Below are 19,302 nucleotides of genomic sequence, written 5' to 3'. Positions count from 1 at the left end.
GTGATTCACTCATCTCTTGGAAGTGCAAGAAACAACAAACAGTCTCCAAGTCTTCCACTGAAGCAGAGTATAGGGCCATGTCTTTAGTTTGATGAGATTGTTTGGTTACAGTCTCTCTTTATGGATCTTGGCATTCAGGTTCCTACTCCCATTCCTCTCTATGCAGACAATACGAGTGCTATCAAGATTGCATCTAACCTTGTCTTCCATGAGAGAACCAAGCACATCAAGGTGGACTGCCACTTTATCCGAGATCTCTTCACTATTGAATCTATATCACTTCCTCATGTAGCCTCGGACATGCAGATTGCTGATATCTTCACCAAAGCTATGACTAGAGTTCGACATCTCTTTCTTATAGACAAACCGATGCTTATGTCGAGGCATCAGTTTGAGGGGGGGGGGGGGGGGGTGGAGACTATAACTTGATGTACCTTATTAGTATAGTCCCTGTTGTATATTACTTTTACATCTTATTCTTTTTTTTCTCTTTCAGCCCTGTATGGGCATTCTTGTAATTGTACATATCTTTTAATATATAAGAGACTCTTTGAGGTGGGGACTGTTCATTCTTGACCCCTCCAAGATTATTCTTGTTCTTTTCTCTATTTGGCCAGGAGTGTTGACAGATATTGCCTGATTGGGATTACTCGACTCATTAGTGAACATAACCACGTTAAAAGCAATAACTAAGCACCAAGGCCCACTCCACAAACCCCTAACATCATAGAGCTCCTCCCACATTTCACCTCTTTCTCTCACAAAAACACCATCTAACCAAGCCTTACAGAGAGAGGCAATGGAGCAAAACGCTTCTGTATTCCATAAATGAAAGGGTAATCCTAGAAGCTGGACCAAAACTCTGTCTTTCACACCAAAGTTCCTAGAATTAGACACAGGTGACCATCTGGACACAATCACTGTGCCTGAATCCAACTTCAAGCAAACAGCATCAATTCCAACTTCTTTCGCAACTATTTCCAAAAGGGCTTTACAGTCCTCAAAGGGTGTTATAATGATGGTGCAGTTTAGTTTCAGCTCCTTCAATACCTCCTGAGCTATTAATCTCCAATCTCTAGGTGATGCATTAGCTGTTACTATTAGTTTCTTTTCCCACTCTTCCTTTGAAGCACAAGTGATTATTCTACCATCACTTGCAGGATGACCAACTGTTACCAAAGTATCCACCTCCTCACACTGAATCTGCACCTTCTCAGCTTGACCTCTATTCTCCTCCTCTGCACCTTCTCAGCTTGACCTCTATTCTCCTCCTGAGGTATCTCTGTATCTCTCCAGGTTTCTTGCAATCCTTTCAGCCAGTCACTGAAATCATTTAGCATGACTAAAACTTCTTTCCACCTGGCACCCTTCTTCCCTTCTGAGAAGCATACCAATTGTTTTTTTTCCATTTCCGAAATATTCCACAAGCACCAGAAATCTGCCCTTTGCATTTTGCCTGGTTTCTGCCATGTAATTTCTATCACCTTATTCTTTTACCCCCTTGCAGTCCTTCATCCTACCCACCCGAGATGCTTCTTCTACGAAAGTCTTGAACCATCCAATAACCTCTTCACCAACCAAAAATGCCATCACCCTCTTCATCTCCCTGATCTTCAAAGCTGATTTCCTTTTCATCCTGAAGCCTTTGAAAAGAAACTGTTTGGCTTCAATCTTCATGAATGCTTTCCAAGTACCAGACTGCATGAACTTACCTTCCTCCACTTTTGGGTGCTTGAAGTTAACCACCTCTAAATTCAATAGCAGACCATGATTTAGCTAGGTCCTCCCAAAGATTTGTTGATGGAGGTCCCCAATGTGATCTACTTGTTTATATTTATCATATGTTAGGTTCAATTAACCCTTGACCAATGCTTCTAAAAATCGTTAACTGTATTGTCAATTGTAGAGAAAGTTGAATGAATCAAATCTATTTTGAATCATATCATAAATCATAAGGTTATTTCTGTTTTTAAAAACTTGTCAAAATATATATATATAGAAAAATGATTTTAGCCCATTTTTAATCCATATCTAACATATACATACCTAAACAATAATGTCTACCGCTTGTACAATAGAAGCCTAAGTTAATATAATGATGCTCAACTTGAAAGTCAAATAATCAACATACAATGGTTCTTTAACCTACATATGTTGGGAAATAAACTCAATATTGTTTCTAATAGATGAACCATTTTCTAGTAAGGACTTTAAAACAAATTTCCCTTGACAAAAAATTAAAAAAAAAAAAAGAAATAACAAAATAGAGAACTGATCCTTAAATTAATTAATTTGAATCATACGAATTGTATAAATCGTAAGATTCATAAAACAAATTATAGGATTCAAATAAAAATCATAAGATTTTGTAGAAATGGATTCAAACATAAGATTCAAATCAAAACCCTTGGGATGCATGATTCAAATTGTGAATCATATTATAGATTGTAAGATGTTTTGCAGAAAAGATTCATGCATAAGAATTTTGCACAAAAGAATTAAGGCATCAATGTGAACATTGCCCCCATTTATTCAACACCTTGACCTAGCTGCATGGACCATGGAAAAAGAATTGGAATGAAGATCAGCAATTTAGAAAAAAAATACACTAACAAAGAAGATGTGTACATTATAGGAACATATATAGTCTTATATAAGTATTCCAAATCATGGAAGTTATATAGCTCTCTGCGGAGCCATAGTAGCCATTGTTGGTAATGGATGCAGCAGGAAGGAAGAAAGACCATGAGCAATTTTCCAAACATAGGGAGGTGCATGAAAAAAAAACAAAAAGAATGAAAAAAGAAATGCATAGCAATAAAAATATAGGTCGTGTCAGTTGTGGATAATGTTCAGTATCACTGGCATAACAAATCACAACTAACAATCATAACAGAAAATTGAACATATAATGTAAACAAAACTGCTATTGCAAGGTGGATAATGTAACTATAATCAAATCATTAATATTCAACCATCAGAAATTGGAGATTTAATCCATGTGAAGAAAATCCAAATTCTGATACCTAGTTGTCTAATTACCACAACTGTGTAACTCTTTTTCCCAATTGATAAAAAAATAATTTTATTAAAGATCAAAGGAAGGAACGAAATATCAATGAAGAGATGGGAAGGACAAAAGAAATAACAAAAAGGGATATGGCAGCAGAATCTAACCCAAAATCACACTCAAATAAGAACATTAAAGAATGAAATCCTCTCAACCGTCCCCTTAGAGTAACCCACCACTGAAAAACAAAACAAAAACAGTACCCTTAAACTCTGATCCCTGCTATAGACAACACACTCTCAAACCTCCTTGTATGGTCTTAATTTTTATAGATCTACTCCATTTATCCTCTCCCTTGAACCCCATTCCCCTTCCTCCTTTTCCTCTGTGAGGTGATTGTGCAATTTGAGTTGCTGAATTGGTTTAATAACAAAAAGTAAATTCCTCTGTAAATGACGAGATATATAGATTGATTCCTCCAAAAGATTAATAAAATAGCATACCGTTTAAGGGTGCAGGAAGAACTTCAGGGAAATCAAATCGGCTGAACTCCCCTGGTTTGCTTGGCATAGCAAAAATCATAGAATGCTCCTTCCATTGCAACCGATCATTAATACCAAGTTCTCCAAACAAGTTTTGCATGTTTGGATATGCTCCAACTTCAAGCAGAAAAAATAATTTTCATTATGGATTAAATTTCTAATCAAAGATAAATCAGGAATAAGCAAATCTGCAAAGAACACTAAATAGGACTACCAAGAAACAAGTGAAAAGAACTATTATTGGGAAAATATTTCATATCGGTGCACACTAATAAAATTTCAAGGACTGACTGGGAGGCTCATATATCTTTTGTTGGTCAGGCTTGATATAGCTTATATCACTTGAATTATTAATTTAGAAAACTGGAAATTTAATGTGAAGACTAGAGGAGAGAAAGGGTGAAGAGAGAAGTAAGAGAGAGATTGGTTTTGAGGGAAGAAAAGAATATGAATCATGCAGCCTCCTTCCACTATTTAAATTAACTTGTAACACAGTTAAAATATAATAAACTCAAGAAAACAAAGAAAAACAGAAAATATAATCAGCCCCATACACCTTTCAAGAAGACATTTTTTTATCAGTATTTAAGAAGACTATATTAAAGTCCTACTCAAACACAACAAAAGAAAAATATAGAGCACCATTCAACAAGAACGCAGGTGCCATTAGTCAATACATGCATATAACAAGGATTTCTCATCCTGAGGCAGCCAGGGTGCAAGTCAGGAAACTCGACTTGAAGAATTTACACAGTATTGGGTTTGGGCCCTCTGGTCAGGACCATTCAAATTTTAACAAATGCTCAACTGAGCCCATCCAAGTTGAAGATCTAGAGGCAGATGAAACAGTACTAAGGTATCCAGAGTCCTCACTAGAAAGAAGGCTTCTGTTTGTAATTGTAGTTACTTTCAAGTGCAAACATACACAGATGCAGCCTGGGCAGGTGTTATTGATGATAGATCAAGTTTCAGACACTGAAATTTAATTGATGGAAATTTAGTTACCACAGATAAGCAAAAGCAAGAAGCAATCTGTCATTTCCAGATAGAGTGATGAACCGAGTTCCAAGCTATGGCTCACAAATAGATTAAAATTGTTATCACTGAAGCTATTGTTGGCAGAACTTATAGTGACAGTAGATGGTCCTGTGAGATTGTTTTGAAACAAGGCAGCCATCAACATGGCATATAACCGGCTTCACTTTGACTAAACTAAACAGATTAAGGTGGACAGGCACTTCCATCAAATAAAACGTTGATTCCCATTTACCAACTTACTTTCTTACTAAGATGTAGAAGAAAAACAAAATTTCTTAGTGGACGTGACAAGGTGAGCATGATATACATCTATACTCCAGTTGAGGGGGAGTGTAGAAAACTGTAGGGTCTCATTCTTATTTTCCTTCTTTCTTTTGTTCTTCACTTAATGTAGTTGTGGTATTTTTGTCTGCCTGTATTCTTTAAACTTAAAGTATATAAGTATACCCTTACCCTCTCTCTCTCTCTCTCTCTCTCTCTCTCTCTCTCTCTCTCTCTCTCCCTCTGATTCAACTTGAATATTTAAAATAGAATCACCAATGAGTTTCAACTGATACAAGTCAACCACTAGAGGGGTAAGTAAACCACATAAAAAGCATCAAATGAGTAAATTCTCTTGACCTCAAGACCTTAATAGGACTTAGCAAATCAAACTTCCATGACATCTTTTTGTTTTGTTTGAAAAAAATATAAAATAAAATAAAGGAGGTAAGCCCAAAATATGGGGTTTCACCTTTCTTTTTAGTAGGTTTTTCAAATTTGCAAACAAGATGGTGATTGTTATTTTCCCCATCTATTCACTTTTCACAACAACAAATGTCTTCTTTTTCTTATAGAAAAGGAGTTTCTTGCCCCAATAGTTATACATCATTAAAATGCATTATTTAAGATTTTTTAAAGGATATACTATAAGTATAAACAAGGTTTCAAACCCTTTTTTTCTATAGAAAAATAGATATAATATAAGATCTTTAGCCAAAATCAATAGATCGCCGAAATTGAATCCCTATCTACATTTGAAGACTTGTTTTTGTAATTTTCTGAATCATTACAGACCCCTACTTTATGACCCAAGCAGTAAAAGGAAAAAAAAAGAAGACCTTGAATTCCACTTAGATCCATAATCATTCCTCGAGTCTCAGAAGTAACATGTTTGTAACAGGAAAAACCATGAAGTCTAAGGAATACTAAAATTTGCCACACATTTTTAGTTATATAACAAAGATACATAAATATTCAAACAGAATCACATGGTCAACAATCCTACTAGCTATTGGCAGAGTAAATAAACTAGAGGGATTATTTGTAATTCAAATGCCCTAAAAGTAATCAATTCCATCCATTCATGCAAATATGGGCTAACTTTATAAAACTCCTTTGAAGGCAATGGATAATCCTGGGTGATATGGTATTTTTGACTCTAAGATTGCAAGGGGTTTCAGCAAACAAATGGATTTCACATAGAATTTGCCCCATTTACAATCTCTTCGAGCATTTGAAGAGAGGGGAATAATAAGATTGTTGAAGGAAAATAAAATGAAGAATTAGTTGTAAAAGGGAAGGTGGAGACATGGAGTAGGTATCTCCTTTTGTGTCTCCATTTCTGCCAACTTAAGTGGACTAAACTTCTCTAAATTTTCTTTTTCTTTTTTTCTTTTTTTCTTTTTTTCTTTTTTGGTAGCAACTTTTCTATCTTTTCTAACAACTAGGGGTTGATGTAAATGTTGTAGATGGACTGAAACTTTATGTTTGTACTTTCTATATAGAAAGACTTTCCCTTCTCTCCTTAAATACAAAAATTGAGACACCCCTATAAATAGTGACTACCATATAGCTGAATATGCAACATCTTTTTGAAACCTAAACATTAGAATTCTAGCATTGTTGACAAATAACTGATATAGATACCAAAAGATGTTCTCAACTAGGAAACAATTGTCAAAAATGAATTTAATGAACTAAGTCATTTAAAAGTCAGTATATGACTGGATTAGGCTTGGGCTGGTATTGGGTTTATTCCCATGTCAGGGATCCATGCATGCTGTCAAACCATGTCAACCAAGGTTTGAATATATTATTTGGATCTGTAAAATGAGAAACAATCAAAACAAAACCATAAATAAGATGTATTCACCAAAGAAAAATATGCATCTTAGAAATGAGAAACTGCAATAAGTCTAAGAAATCAAACTCACAAAATATATGTAGCCCAGTTTCATACCAGTCTCCATCATTATCCTTCCAAGCAGCCACCTACATGATGAAAGGTCAATTTTTCATTGTTCGAAATTATTCCTTCCTTTCATTTTTTAAAAGAATAAAAAGCTGAATTTGTTGCATACAGATGGATGGAAGGCAAAATTTTCATTGCCCAAGGTTGTCCCCTATCCCCCTTTCTTTTCACATTGGTGATGGATATCTTCAGTCAGCTTTTTCACAAAGCTAAAAGTCTTAACTTGGTAAAAGATTTTGAAGTGGGAAGAGATACTCTCCATGTCTCACATCTACAGTTTGCAGATGACATTATCTTATTTTTGGAAGCATCTCTGGACAACATAACCAATGCTAAGAGGGTGATTAATTTTTCAACTGAGTAACTGGTTTGAGGGTCAATTTCTCCAAAAGTAGTGTTGTGGCTGTGAATAAACCCTAGTTGATTCTAGGTCAAAGTAGAGAAGAAGAAAGAATAAAGAAAAGAGAAAGAAGAAGAAGGAGAGGAGAAGAGTGTTCGGCCAGACAAGAAGAGAGAATATAAAAAATCACTCTCCTAACCGACCCACTTGACTTTTATTCATAAAACTTGAGTTACAAGAAAGACAATTTTGTCCCTCATAGAAGATGGGACACATAACTTAAACTTAGATACAATAGACCCTTCACTTTCAAGAAGATACACAAGAATGACCAAAATACCCCTGACTCGAGCATTCTAACACTCCCCCTCAAGTTGGAGAGTATATATCATATAGTCCCAGCTTGTTACAAATGTAATCTATTCTTCCCCGAGACAATCCTTTTGTGAAGAGATCTACCCATTGATTTCCTGAGCTCACATGAGATGTAGTTATTACCCCATTTATCACTTTCTCTCTCACAAAGTGACAATCCACCTTAATATGTTTAGTTCATTCATGGAAGACAGAATTGGATGAGATGTGAATAGCAGTTTGGTTATCATAGTATAGTTTCATGGGTTTGTCAATTGAGAAACCCATCTCCTGTAGTAAGTTCTTCAGCCATACTAGTTCACATGTGGTATGGGCCATAGCCCTGTACTCTGCTTCCGCACTACTTCTTGCCACCACTGTTTGCTTCTTGCTCTTCCAATTTACAAGATTGCCACCCAGGAAGGTACAAGACCCTGTGGTTGACCTCCTATCTGATAATAGAGCCAACCCAATCAGCATCTGTGCACCCTACTATTTCAAGAGTTCCTCCCTTTTGGTATAACAAACCACGACCAGGAGCACCCTTTAGGTACCTAACAATTCTCAAAACAGCTACCCAGTGAGGAACCCGGGGATGTTGCATAAACTGACTCACCACACTCACAGCAAATGATATATCTGGTCGGGTAATGGTCAGGTAGTTCAACTTCCCACCAACCTTCTGTATCTTCCAGGATCATCAAACTCTTTGCCTGCATCCACACTTAACTTGGCATTGAATTCCATAGAAGTCTCTGCTGGTTTAGCACCTAACAACCATGTTTCTTCAAGTAGATCAAGAACATATTTTCTCTGACATAGGTTAATCCCCTGTTTTGACCTCGCAACCTCTACTCCTAGGAAATACTTCAACTTCCCCAGATCTTTCGTATTGAAGTGGTTCTGTAAGAATTTTTTCAGCCTGTCAATTCCATTGTTGTCACTTCCAGTTATGACAATATCATCCACATACATGACTAGCAAGATTTTCCCATCTTTTGAGTTATAGTTGAACACAGAATGATCAACCTGACATTGTTTCATCCCAAAGGCCTTCACCACTTCACTGAACCTGCCAAACCATGCACGTGAAGATTGTTTCAATCCATAGATTGCCTTTTTGAGCCTGCACACCTTACCAGCCTCCCCCTGAGCAACAAACCCTAGTGGATGCTCCATATACACCTCCTCAACAAGATCACCATGTAGGAAGGCATTTTTTATGTCAAGTTGTACGAGAGGCCAATCATACATAACAGCTAATGAGATCAACACCCGAACTAAACCAATTTTACCCACAAGAGAGAATGTCTCCATATAGTCAACACCATATAACTGAGAATAGCCCTTGGCCACTAACCATGCCTTCAATCGTTCCACACTGCCATCAGGAAGATACTTCACTGTATAGACCCATTTACACCCAACAGTGTGTTTACCAGGAGGAAGGGTGGTGAGTTCCCACGTGTGATTATGTTGTAGAGTAGAGAGTTCTTCTTCCATGGCTTGCCGCCACCTTGGGGAGGCAAGAGCTTCCTGGACAGTCTTGGAAATGGGAACAGATGATAGTAATGATATAATATTGCAATGAGAAGCAGAAAAGTGAGCAGTAGAAACATAGTGTGAAATGGGGTGAGAAGTACAAGTACGTTTACCTTTTCGCAGAGCAATAGGAAGATCAGGATCTGAAGGAGAAGGAGCAGTAGCAAGATCTGTCGACCGAGGCGGAAGTGGAGGAGGGCCCAATGCACTTCTATGGGTATACACTTGAGTGATTGGCGGCTTCTCAATAGTAACAGGCATAGGATGTGTATCTGCAGTAGAAACAGGAGCTACTGGAAGGATGTCCACAACAGGTACAGGAAGGGGAACCACAGAGGGAGAGGAAGAGACCCAGGCATCTGAGAAAAAATGAACTGATTCAAAGAAGGTGACATCAGGGCACAGAAACGATGTATGAAACTTTGGGTTATAACACTTATACTCTTTCCGAGTCGTTGAGTAGTCAAGAAAAATACACTTCGTATCTCGAGCATCTTAACTTGTCTACTCCATGCCCCAAGTGTTGAATAAAACAAACACAGCCAAAGACTCTTGGGGTGAGAGGAAAGGGAAACAAAGTGGGAAACAACACGGAGAAAGGGGATTGACTTCCAGGGAATTGACATGGGCATCCGATTTATAAGAAAACAGGATGGAAGAACAGCATCACTCCAAAAATGCTTTGGAACATGCATATTGATCATCAAGGACCGAGCAGTTTCAAGAAGATGTCTATTTTTCCGTTCAGCTACACCATTTTGTTGCGGGGTGTAGGCACAAGAAGTTTGATGAATTATTCCATGATGTTCTAGGTATTGTTGAAATGGTGAGGAGATGTATTCTTTGGCATTAACGGAGCGAAGTATTTTCATATGAACACCAAACTGAGTGCGTATTTCAGCATGAAATTTCTGAAAAATAGAGAACAATTCACTACGGTCTTTCATAGGATAGATCCATGTCATCCTTGAAAAGTCATCAACAAAGATTACAAAATACTTAAACCCATTGTATGACACCACTTTAACTGGACCCCATACATCAGAATGAACTAAAGCAAAAGGACTTAAGACACGACTATCAATTCTTGGACTAAATGAGACTCGATGATGTTTTCCCAACTGACATGCCTCACAATCTAATGATGAAAAATGGCTCAAGGAAGGAACTAGCAGCTTCAAAGCCTTGAGAGAGGGATGACCAAGTCTGCAGTGCCATTGGAGAGGAGTAAGAGACGACTGAAAAGCCACTGGAGGGCCACCACCATCAAGGTAATACAAACCACTGGCTTCATGCCCTCCACCAATCTTCGTCCCCGTCTTGAGATCCTGAAACACACAAGAAGAATGATAGAAGGTTACAGAACAATTAAGGGACTTGGTTAATCTACTAACAGACATAAGGTTAAAAGGGAACTTAGGAAAATATAAAACTGATGCTAAAAACAATGAAGAGAGATCAACATCACCAACACCACAAATAGGAGATGTAGAACCATTAGCAAGTGTAACTGTCTGAGATGTGGAGGTGTGAGAAAATACATCAGGAGTCCTAGACATATGGTCCGAGGCGCCAGAATCAATGATCTAGGGTGAGGCTTTGGAAGCTAAACAAGTCATACCTGAATGGGCAAGTGTAGCTGTGTTCTGCTAAGATGTTTGAAGGAACCGCTCATATATTGCCTGTGGTACACTCACCATTTCCTGCCCGGAATCACAAGTGGGTGTGGAGGGGGTTGGTGCAGTTTGCTGGCTTTCAGTAATTGTACTACTACTCTTAGATGTAACATGGTTAGCCCAAGTGTTGGGTGGACCACGCAAATCATAGTAGAAATTAACTGCGTGCCCCTCTAAGCCACAATGTGTACATTTTCTCCGAGCATTACCCCTTCCTTTTCCACAGCCTCCCCCTGACTCACGGCCTCCAGTCCGGCCACTGGCCCGGTTAAACATGTGTCCACCACAGTTGCTTGGAGGGCCACTACTGCCACCACCACTTCTACTCCCACGATTACTCCCTTTAATCACTACCAAACCAGATCTATCAGAGAAGGAAGAATGTTCCACCGGCTCAATGGATGTCCTCTTAAGACGGGCAAAAACTTCTTGAAGTGAGGGGAGAGCTGATCCCCCCAATATCTGTGCTCTGACAGGCTCATACTCAACCTTCAAGCCCACGAGAAACCTATTCACATCAATTTGTTCACGTTGCTGTTGTTGGATCTGGACATCTAATGTGAGAGGGTGATACACATTTAGCTCATTGCGGATGTTTCTCAAACTTGCATAATACTCTTCTAAGCTTTGACTTCCTTGCTTCAAATTGAAGTACTCTTGGTATAACTGATATACCCTAGTTGTGTTGTCTTGTCCAGAGTACAACTTTTTAGCATGATCCCAGATCTCTTTGGTTGTATCTAGGAACATGAAGTTCACACTAATCTTTGGTTCCATGCTGTTCCAAAGCCATGTCATTATCTGTGCATCATCTTGTTCCCAATCACTGAACCTAGGAGAATCAGAGGAAGGTTTCTCTTCCCTCACATGTTTTACTTTCCTCTTGGCCTTCAAGAACACCTCCACATATTTTGCCCATGGTATATAGTTCTCATCATTCAACTTGATGGATGTCATTTGAACACTTAGATAATCTGAAGAGAGCATGATGCCTATTTTGTTGTCATTCCCAACTACAGTTGAAGCCATCTCAATTATGTCTCCTCTGAATATACACTACAATCTCACACTTGTCACAAGACTTATCTCACTTACAATACTACCAATCCACTTTCTTCAACTGCACATTACACACTACACTCTAAAGTTGAAATCATAGAGTCAACACATCAAACACTTGGACTGCACACTGCAGGACCATTTACCACCAGCACACCACTACTAAAATTACTCAGTCATTTCATCGAATACTTGTTCTGCAAACTGCAGAACTGATTACACACAAGGTCTAGGGGTTCACTTTTAAGCATTTAAAAAAACATAGATATGCCAGCCACCACACCACTGTTGTCGTGGACATCAGCAGTCTACCACTCTTCTTTCAGCACACATGTGAGCAAGAAAACACAAAAAAAAACATGACTAATATGTGTATCAGTTTCACCCAGCACCACAACAACTAACTTTCGATGCACACAAAAAAAATCAGCATTCACAGTCCATTTCTGAACACACGACAGCAGTGTCCAAACCTGTATACAACCAGCCCTCTTCGTACACTGAATAGAGGGTCTAGTATACCACTTCAACGACCACCACAGCACCGGCCAGAGGCATTCTCACCTCCAGGCCCTCAAAACGACAACTCCTTTTCAGCCCTTTATCGAGTCTTCAATCAGATCAAAGCTGGTGGCGAACCCAGGAAGAAGACAGCCGCAAGAAAAAAATGAACACCAGACCTTAATGCTCTGATACCATGTGAATAAACCCTAGTTGTTTCTAGGTCCAAGTAGAGAAGAAGAAAGAAGAAAGAAAAGATAAAGAAGAAGGAGAGGAGAAAAGTATTCGGCCAGACTAGAAAGAGGGGATGTACAAACTTACCTCTCCTAGCCGACCCACTTGACTTTTATTCATGAAAAACTAGAGTTACAAGAAAGACAATTTTGTCCCTCATAAAAGATGGGACACAACTTAAACTCAGATACAATAGACATTTCACTTTCAATAAGATACACCAGAATGACCAAAATACCCCTGACTCAAGCATTCTAACATATCTGAAGAACAGAACAAGGATTCTTTCAGCCTAGATTGTTTGTTCATAGGGGATCCGGTGGGGGAGGGAAAGGAGGAGGGGGAGGAGCGGGTGAATGATCTTAACCCAAATTTGGCTGAGCCCTTCCCTAGTTCTAGCGCTTTGCAAGAAGCTGAAAAGGAGGTAGCTCGGGTCTTCTTAGAGTTAAACAAGGGTACCTCAGAGAGAGGTACATATTTTGGGTACAGAAAGGGGTCTTTGTGTTGATACAGCGACAGGGATTTTCTTCGCCCAACTCGGGGAGACAGAGTGCCCTAATTTCTCAAAAAAGAAAGTGATTGCCACTCCTTCGCCTATGCTCTCTCCTCATATATCTGCCTCAGGTAAATCCCTCAACTCTATCAATTCAGTTTTGGCTACTGATGAGCACTCTGTGTCCCTTGTTCCAAATTCTCTTCCCAACCAAGAGTCAGAAGCCCTTGGTCTGAAAGCCACAGTGAATCTACAAGGGGGGAAGTGGGTGAGAAAACTCACAGAGAGACAAAAATACGGGAAATCATAGAGAGCCTTTTGGGTGAAGTGGAGAGGAAGGAAACGCAAAGAGGGAGCATGGAGGGGACAGAAAGGGCTATTGTTGGAGGTAAAGTGAGAAGGAACGAGGAGTTTCCTAGGAGTGAGGAGAGTGCAACTTTAGAAAAAGAGGAAACTAGTGGGGAAGAGTCAGTTGCAGAGTTTGTGAAAAAGTTGGGGTACAAGCTGAAGAGCCCGAATGATCTAAAAGCCTACATGAAAAAAAAAAGGATAGCAAGATGAAGAATAGAAAGTTGAGTGAAGTGGAGAGATTAAAAAGAGATATTGAGGGGGACAAGAAGTTTGAAGTGAAAGGGGATAGAAGAAAAGGGTCTAAATAGATCTTGGAGGAGTTAGGGTTAAGGCTAAGAGTTTTCAAAGAGAATCCTAAGTTGGAATGTGAGGGGGTTAGGTAGCATTAGGAAGAGAGAAACAATTAAAGAGGTAATTAGAAGTTTAATCCAGATGTGGTAATGCTTCAGGAGTCCAAAAGAATGGATTTTGATTGCAGATGGGCAAGGAGTGTCTGGAGTTCTAGGGGTATAAAGTGGGTGGCTGCTCCCTCGTGGGGTTCCTTAGGAGGGATTGTGATCATGTGGAAAGAAGATTTACTCATAGGTGTGGAGGAGCTAATTGGAGATCATTCTATCTCCCTAAAGTTCAGACAGATGGACGATGAATATGAATGGGTACTAACAAATGTGTATGGCCCCAATGACTATAAGCAGAGGGAGAAATTATGGGAAGAATTGAGTGACATTAGAGGCCTCTAGGATGGAACTTGGTGTGTGGGAGGGGATTTTAATGTAGTGAGATTTACAGAGGAAACCAACAACCCTAGACAGAGAGTGACAACAAGTATGAGGAAGTTCAACCAATTTGTGGACTCTTTTGAACTTAAAGAAATGGAAATGTGATGAGGATGCTAAGAAGTACAAACAGATTGTCTCCCAACAAAGGGTGTTTGCATTCTTACATGATCTGAATCCTATGTATGAATCTATCAAAGTTCAGATTCTCAGCTCTAAGGATCTCCATTCTATTCAGGAAGTCTATGCTCTTGTACAATCTGAAGAAAGCATGAGAAATTTGATGAACACCCCTGGTGGGGATGTTGTTGTGTTAATTGCAAAAGGGGGTGTATCTACTGGTGGGGGATCTTCTTCCCAGAAAGGAGATCTCCAGAAAAAAACAGAAGATAAGGAAAAATTGTGGTGCACTCATTGCCAGAAACCCCGACACACCAAAGATACCTATTGGGATCTTCATGGGAAACCAAAATGGGCTCAAGATCTGACTAAGAAGCAAAGTTCAGAGGTGAATAAGAAGTACGGGCAGCAAAATACAAAGAAACATCACATGGCCAACATGGCTACTCGGGAGCATCAACCTATCATTTCTACTGTGACTCAGACACATTTCATTGGACCTGACCCGAGGGAGGACATTATGAATTCCTTTCGTGACCATTTAGAGCTCTATGGTAGAGCAATTCGTCAGATGGATACTCCTCCCTCAACCTCATTTGCATCTATGTCAGGTACCCCTACCACTGCTTTCCATGTTGCTTCTCACACCCATGACTCTCCATGGATCATTGATTCTGGAGCATCTAAACATATGATTGGTACGTCCTCTTACTTTCAAACCTATCACCCTCTTTCTGGAAGAGACAAGGTGAGACTAGCCGATGGATCATACTCTTCCATGGCTGGTCAAGGAACCCTCTCTCTTCCTCTTGGCCTTACCCTCTCTAATGTTCTTCATGTTCCAAACTTTCCCATTAATTTGTTCTCTGTTAGTAGTGTTACTAATTCCTTAAATTACTCAGTGACTTTTTTCCCTTCTCATTGTGTGATTCAGGATCTGGCCTCGGGGAGGACGATTGGTAGGGGTCGTATGGCTGATGGACTTTACATGCTGGAGAATAAGGCTGGTCTTCATGTTACAGAGTCTATGAGTCAGTCCTGTAAGAAAAAAGTCTATTTATGGCATTGTCGTCTTGGTCATTTGTCTTTTGAGTCTTTGAAAGTTGTATTCCCAGATCTGTTCAAGTCAATGTCTGTCTCTGACTTTTCTTGTCAAACGTGTCAGTTGAGTAAACATTGTAGAACTCATTTTCTTCAAAGACATAGTAAATCTGAATCTCCATTTCACATTGTTCATTCTGATGTGTGGGGCCCTGTTACTTTACCATCTGAGAGTGGCTACAAGTATTTCATTACCCTCATTGATGATTATTCTAGATTTACATGGGTATATCCGATGAGAACCAGGGAAGAAGTACCAAAAATCATTCAAGATTTCCAGCGGATGGTCTTCACTCAATTTCAAACTGAAATCCAAATTTTACAATCAGATAATGCAAAAGAATTTTTTCATAGTGACCTCACGGAATTTTTTGCTTCGCATGGTTCCCTTCACCGTAGCTCTTGTGCCCGCACACCACAACAAAATGGTGTGGCCGAGCGGAAGAACCGACATCTCCTTAAAGTGGCTCAAAGTTTACTACTTCATATGAATGTTCCCAAACGTTTTTGGCTTGAAGTTGTTCTTTGTTCCACTTACCTTATAAACCGTATGCCCTCTCGTCGGTTAGAGTACAAAGCCCCACATCAACTTCTCTTTCCTAAGGCTCCCCTTCTTTCTATTCCTCCTCGTGTCTTTGGTTGTCGGTGTTTTGTCCAAAATCTATCTCCCACCCGTGGGAAATTGGACCATCATGCTATACCTTGCATATTTCTTGATTATTCCTTCACTCAAAAGGGCTACCGTGTTTTTGATCCTGTTTCTCGTAAATTCTATGTCTCCATGGATGTTTCTTTCTTTGAAGATGAGCCTTTCTATCCTGTTTCTCCTCAAGGGAAGTGTAGACATGAGGAGAAACTAGTTCAGCTTCCCACTCTCCCTGACCCTCCACCTTTTCGTGTTTTTTCTCGCTGTCGCAAAGGCCAACCAAATCCAAGAGTTGTAGAGAATCCGGAAGTTGTACCTCCTGTGCCAACAGACTCCTCGAGGGAGGATCATACTCACTCAAATATTTTAGCTCCCAATGATGTCCTTGAATCTATTGAAAATGATCCCTCTACTACTAATGATCTTGACCGTCCTATTGCTCACAGGAAGAGGGTCAGATTGTGCACCACAAAACATCCCATTTCCAACTTTGTATCCTATGAGAACATTTCACCCTCATTCCGTGCCTTCCTTACCTCTATTGACAGTGTCCCTATCCCTAAGAATGTGACAGAAGCTCTTTCAGTCCCTGAATGGACAAATGCCATGAGGGAAGAAGTTAATGCCCTTCACAAAAATGGCACATGGGAACTTGTTGATCTTCCCAAGGGAAAGGTTCCAGTTGGATGTAAATGGGTGTTCACAGTCAAACATAAGGCTGATGGAACAGTGGAAAGGTATAAAGCTCGCTTAGTGGCAAAGGAATTTACTCAAGTGTATGGAGTTGATTATGCTGAAACTTTTGCCCCCGTTGCCAAGATGAATTCCATTAGAGTCATTTTCTCTCTTGCAGCCAATCTGGATTGGGTTTTACACCAACTGGACATCAAGAATGCATTCCTGAATGGTGACCTTGAAGAGGAAGTGTACATGATTCAACCTCCGGGGTTTCTAGCCCAAGGCAAGGAACAGAAAGTGTGCAAGTTGAAGAAGTCCTTATACAGGCTGAAACAATCACCAAGAGCTTGGTTCAGTAGATTCCATGTGGCAGTTCAGCAGAAAGGATACAGGCAATGTCAGTCAGATCACACACTGTTCGTGAAAAAAGGAGAAGGTAAAATTGTTGCTCTAATTGTTTATGTGGATGACATAATTGTTACTGGTGATTGGGAGGATGAAATTCAGAAATTGAAACTTTTCCTTGCAACTCAGTTTGAAGTGAAGGATCTAGGACCTGCTAGATACTTCCTTGGAATTGAAGTTGCCCGATCAAAAAAGGGTATCTTCATTTCTCAAAGGAAATACGTCTTAGATTTACTTCAGAACACTGGAAAGATGGGGATGAAGCCAGTTGACTCTCCCATCGACCCCAACCATAAATTAGGTGACAACTGTGGTGAATCATTCAAGGATGTGAAACAGTTTCAGAGACTTGTAGGGAAATTGTTATACCTTTCTATGACTCGCCCAGACATTGCATATGCTATTGGTGTCCTCAGACAATTCATGCATGCTCCTAGGTCTTCTCATCTTGAAGCAGCAGAGAGAATCCTCCGATATTTGAAGAAGTATCCGGGTACTGGTTTGTTGTTTCAAAAGCATGGACATTTGAAAGTTGAAGTTTATACAGATGCAGATTGGCTTGGATCCCAAAGTGACAGAAAGTCTACTAGTGGCTGCTGCACCTTCATAGGAGGGAACCTTGTTACATGGAGAAGTAAAAAGCAAAATGTGGTAGCTAGATCCAGTGCTGAAGCTGAATATCGTGCTATGGCCCACGGGGTTGCTGAAGGCATGTGGATAAAGAATTTGTTGGGGGAGTTGGGTTTTCCAGTGACCAAACCTATAACTCTATTTTGTAATAACAAAGCAGCTATAAGCATTGCTGCCAATCCGGTGCTACATGATAGAACAAAACACATCGAAGTTGACAAGCATTTTATCAGAGAGAAAGTTATCACAGACGAAGTGTGTACCCCCTATGTCACTTCTGAGAACCAGCTTGCAGACATCTTTACAAAGGGTTTAAACCTTTCCAAACATCATGATCTTTGTGACAAGTTGGGCATGATTGATATCTATGCTCCAACTTGAGGGGGAGTGTTGTTAGTTGTTTATGTTTATGTATTCAGGTTTAGTACCATAAGGGTACTGATGTAATTTCCTCTTTGATTATTGTTCGATTGTACTAGTATAAATAATAATAGATCATTCTTTATCCCTCTAAGTTCGATAGGGGCTTTCAGTCCTCTCGGCTCTCCTCTCCTCTCTCCCTCTCTTCTCTCCTCTTGTCTATCACTTGCTCTTACTCAACAAAAACATGTGGTTGACTCATCCGGGTTTCATTGAGAAGATTAGAGAGTGGTGGGAGCAAGCTAATCCGGTAGTTGATTGGGAGGTAATGAGGTTCCACAAGAAACTCCAATACTTAAAATCACAATTAAAGGAGTGGAATAGGCTGGAGTTTGGAAGATTAGAAGAGAGAAAACAAGTTCTGGTGGAGCAAATTGAGGATTTGGACCTGAAGGAAGAGAGAGGTTCCTTTGGAGAGGAAGAAAGGAAGTTGAGATGGGTTTTGAGGAGGCAGATGGAGGACATCTTGGTTAAGGAGGAAATCGGTTGGAGGCAAAAATCCAGGGGTAAGTGGCTAAAGGAGGGAGACAGAAACACAAGGTTTTTCCATTCAGTGGCAAATGGGAGGAGAAAGAAGAATTCCATCTCTAATTTGGTAGTTGATGGAGCAGCGTTGTCCCACCTGGCAGAAATTGCAGAGGCTCTAGTAAACCACTTCAAATCTATTTTTAGAAGGCCTATGAATGGGAGAGTGTGGTTGGAGGGATTGGATTGGCAGACCCTAAGTGCAGAGAAGAGAGAGTGGTTAGAAAAAAGTTTTGATATGGAGGAGGTAAAGGAAGCAGTATTCTCAATGGATATGACAAAAGCTTCGGGTCCATATGGGTTCACAATGGCCTTTTACCAGGACTGTTGGGATATTTTGGAGAATGATCTTAGATCAGTTTTTGAGGAGTTCCACAGGAGGGGTGTAATAAATCCGGGCTTGAACTCAACTTTCATTGCTTTAATCCCAAAGAAGAAAGATGCATCACAACCAAAGGATTTTAGACCTATTAGTCTAGTGACAAGCTTGTACAAAATCATTGCAAAGGTGTTGTCTCTCAGGATAAAGAAGGTGCTTCCCTCTATTATTGCACCCAACCAAGGTGCTTTTGTGGAGGGAAGACAGATCACAGATCAGATTCTCATTGCAAATGAGAGCTTGGAGAGC

At 39.7% G+C, this 19,302-nt stretch overlaps 1 protein-coding gene across 11 annotated transcripts in view; it reads right to left on the bottom strand.

The window, feature by feature from the left end:
* Positions 1-19,302, bottom strand: part of PDS3 (phytoene desaturase 3) — a 186,409-nt gene that overhangs the window by 134,394 nt on the left and 32,713 nt on the right. For all 11 annotated transcript variants that reach the window (XM_088949259.1, XM_088949262.1, XM_088949264.1 and 8 more), the window contains exons 5-6: positions 6,786-6,843; positions 3,514-3,669 (exon numbers count right to left, since the gene is read on the bottom strand). In XM_088949259.1, the coding sequence (XP_088805385.1) occupies positions 3,514-3,669; positions 6,786-6,843 (214 nt within the window). The remainder of the gene's footprint in view (positions 1-3,513; positions 3,670-6,785; positions 6,844-19,302) is intronic.

The sequence above is a fragment of the Nelumbo lutea genome, chromosome 6 (genome assembly GCF_056320005.1).
Source record: "Nelumbo lutea isolate HS-2025 chromosome 6, American lotus-T2T, whole genome shotgun sequence".
Classification (NCBI taxonomy): domain Eukaryota; kingdom Viridiplantae; phylum Streptophyta; class Magnoliopsida; order Proteales; family Nelumbonaceae; genus Nelumbo; species Nelumbo lutea.
This window is presented reverse-complemented; position numbering and strand designations above follow the sequence as displayed.